General features: G+C 56.6%; 1 protein-coding gene across 1 annotated transcript in view; it reads left to right on the top strand.

Annotated features, from left to right (window-relative positions):
• Positions 1-721: 721 nt before the first annotated feature.
• The window catches only part of LOC130587916 (patatin-like phospholipase domain-containing protein 6), a gene marked incomplete at its 3' end in the record, with an annotated part of 7133 nt that continues 6842 nt past the window's right edge, over positions 722-1012 (top strand). The window contains exons 1-2 of the mRNA XM_057388887.1: positions 722-807; positions 886-945. Of these exons, the coding sequence (XP_057244870.1) occupies positions 775-807; positions 886-945 (93 nt within the window). The remainder of the gene's footprint in view (positions 808-885; positions 946-1012) is intronic.

Here is a 1012-nt window from a genome sequence, read left to right as displayed (position 1 = left end):
CATCGCGGTGTCACCGCCTTTGGCTGTGGGGGTGACACGTGCCAGCCTCGGGGATGTCCCCACACCAAGGTGACAGTGTCACCTCCCCTTGGGAAGGACAGGGGGACACAGGGGATGATGGCAGGGTGACAGTGGGGACAGAGGACATGCTGGGGGGACAGCGGTGGCACTGATAGAGTGACAACAGGGACGGGTGACAGCGCCTGGTGGCATTGGCACGGTGACAGCGGTGTCACAACAGGGCAGTTCCTGTCCCCTGGCCCTGACACGAGAGGACACCAAAGTCCACTTTGGCCACTCAGTGTCCCCAAGCACCCTGGGGTCACCCTGGGGACACCCTTGTCCTAGGGCCACACCCACCCCAGTAGGGTTTTCTCCTGGGTGCCACCCACCTGTCACTGCGTGTCCCTCAGTGCCACCGTGTGTCCCCAGCTGATCTTTTTTCCCCATTTTTTCCCCATTTTTTCCCCATTTTTTCCCCATTTTTTCCCCATTTTTCCCCATTTTTTCCCCATTTTTTCCCCATTTTCCCCATTTTTCTCCATTTTGTTCCCCATTTTTCCCCCATTTTGTTCCCCATTTTGTTCCCCATTTTGTTCCTCATTTTGTTCCTCATTTTGTTCCCCATTTTTTTCCCTTTTGTTCCTCATTTCCCCCCCATTTTTCCCTGGTTTTCCCCATTTTCCCCCTATTTTTTTCCCGTTTTTCCCCATTTTTCCCCGTTTTTCCCATTTTCTTTCCCAGGATTTTGGATGGGCAGAGTCCCCGCCGGCCATGGGGCAGAACGAGTCACAGCAGGAGGCGGAGGTGGGACACATCCCCTGTCACCCCCAATGTCCCCAAACCTGGGTGACACCGGGGYTCAGCTGTCCCTTGTCCCCACAGGGCACCTTCCTGAGGGGGCTGCTGGCGTTCTTCAGCAGGGAGCAGCTCCCGACGCGTGGGGTGAGCGGTGTCCCCAATGTCCCCATGTCCCCATTGTGTGTCCCCAGTGTCCCCATTGTGTGTCCCC

The sequence above is a fragment of the Malurus melanocephalus genome, unplaced genomic scaffold (genome assembly GCF_030028575.1).
Source record: "Malurus melanocephalus ecotype Western Australia unplaced genomic scaffold, MMel_1.1 scaffold_2706, whole genome shotgun sequence".
Taxonomy (NCBI): Eukaryota; Metazoa; Chordata; class Aves; order Passeriformes; family Maluridae; genus Malurus; species Malurus melanocephalus.
This window is presented reverse-complemented; position numbering and strand designations above follow the sequence as displayed.